The sequence below is a fragment of the Octopus bimaculoides genome, chromosome 5 (genome assembly GCF_001194135.2).
Source record: "Octopus bimaculoides isolate UCB-OBI-ISO-001 chromosome 5, ASM119413v2, whole genome shotgun sequence".
Taxonomy (NCBI): domain Eukaryota; kingdom Metazoa; phylum Mollusca; class Cephalopoda; order Octopoda; family Octopodidae; genus Octopus; species Octopus bimaculoides.
In genome coordinates, this window is record NC_068985.1 from 78,321,422 (window position 1) to 78,322,784 (window position 1,363).

At 34.4% G+C, this 1,363-nt stretch overlaps 2 protein-coding genes across 2 annotated transcripts in view; one reads left to right on the plus strand and one right to left on the minus strand.

The window, feature by feature from the left end:
- The window catches only part of LOC106880245 (dynein intermediate chain 3, ciliary), a 61,195-nt gene extending 60,597 nt beyond the window's left edge, over window positions 1–598 (minus strand). Inside the window, exon 1 of the mRNA XM_052967807.1 lies at window positions 523–598. The gene's annotated coding sequence lies outside the window, so the exon portion shown is untranslated. The remainder of the gene's footprint in view (window positions 1–522) is intronic.
- Window positions 599–633: 35 nt separating this feature from the next.
- The window catches only part of LOC106869255 (AP-5 complex subunit zeta-1), a 69,929-nt gene continuing 69,199 nt past the window's right edge, over window positions 634–1,363 (plus strand). Inside the window, exon 1 of the mRNA XM_014914920.2 lies at window positions 634–731. Within this exon, the coding sequence (XP_014770406.1) occupies window positions 691–731 (41 nt within the window). The 5' untranslated portion in view covers window positions 634–690. The remainder of the gene's footprint in view (window positions 732–1,363) is intronic.

A 1,363-nucleotide genomic window follows, 5' to 3' on the forward strand; every position in this document is an offset into this window, starting at 1 on the left:
TATATATATACATACATATATATATACATATATATGTATATATATATATATATATATATATAGAGAGAGAGAGAGAGAGAGAGAGAGAGATACATACATACATGTGTGTATGCATGCACGTATGTGTTTCTATGCATACATACATACATACAAACATACATATATACATACATACATTTACAAACATTTATTACCCATGCGTTAACCTCTGCCTGCTAGAAATAGCAGCCAAATCTCACTGAAATCACAACACCACTGACTTTAGAAAGGAAGGTCACTTTAGATATTGTAGTCTTAGATACACAATGTCGGAATAAGATATAGAATGGGCACGTCGGAACATCTTTGATTATAGGTCTGTTTCATTTGTTGTCTTGGACGTAGTGCTACTGAACGAAAAACACCACCAAAGAACCCCTTCAAAATACCATCATTACCACTAGCATCATCACAAACAATCTTTTCTATCATCGCTCCCTATAAGTTTGACCAGAAGAAACAAATTATATATGAACCACTAACCACTGTTTGTAAATATCAACTTTCTGAGAGCTGGGAGACCTCGCCATTGACGTTGCCAAGAATAACTAGTACGTTGCTAAGGAAGTTGTGGATGCACATGCGTATGTGTGTTATTTATGCTAATGATTCATAACATGTTTGTGATGTACTTTTAATTCGTTCCCAGCCATGGCACTGGCTATGGTTGATGCTGTTTTAGCTCAAGTCAGGTAATATGTCCGTTTTATTCTTTTTGTTTTCATAAATTCAACTTATATTTTACTTTCCTATTTTGCTGTTTTATTTGTCTCTAAATTTTTCTTTACCTATAAGATGAAATGTTACATCAATTATTTTATTCGTTCATTCGCGTATATGTACATCCAACGGAATCATTGCGTTTTACATATTACATTTTATTTTTGCATATGCTTCTCACATACTCTTTCTATTCATCTAAAATACCCTTTTTAAATAGCTTTCGCTGTCATTTTATCATTCTACTTTCTATATCATCGCCTCTGTTTCTCTCCGACCACTGTCTCTCTCTCTCTCTCTCTCTCTCCATATATACCAAAGGTTTAGCTTTATGGCGTATCGTCAGACTCCTAAAACCTGTTGGTCCATGAGATCTTTAAAATATGGAGGGGGGGCAAGGGAAATCTAAAGGTAATCCCATAAACCGGCTTTCTCTATTTTTAATACTTCCTGCCTTTAGAGGGTGTTTCCTCTTTTCTTATTTATGTTTTCTACAAACGATACATATATTAGCATCGCATAGCCGGCCGTACCGCACGGATGCGATGTGATTCATTATTATTATTATTATTTAAAATACTTTGATTTAGCCCAATACATGTAA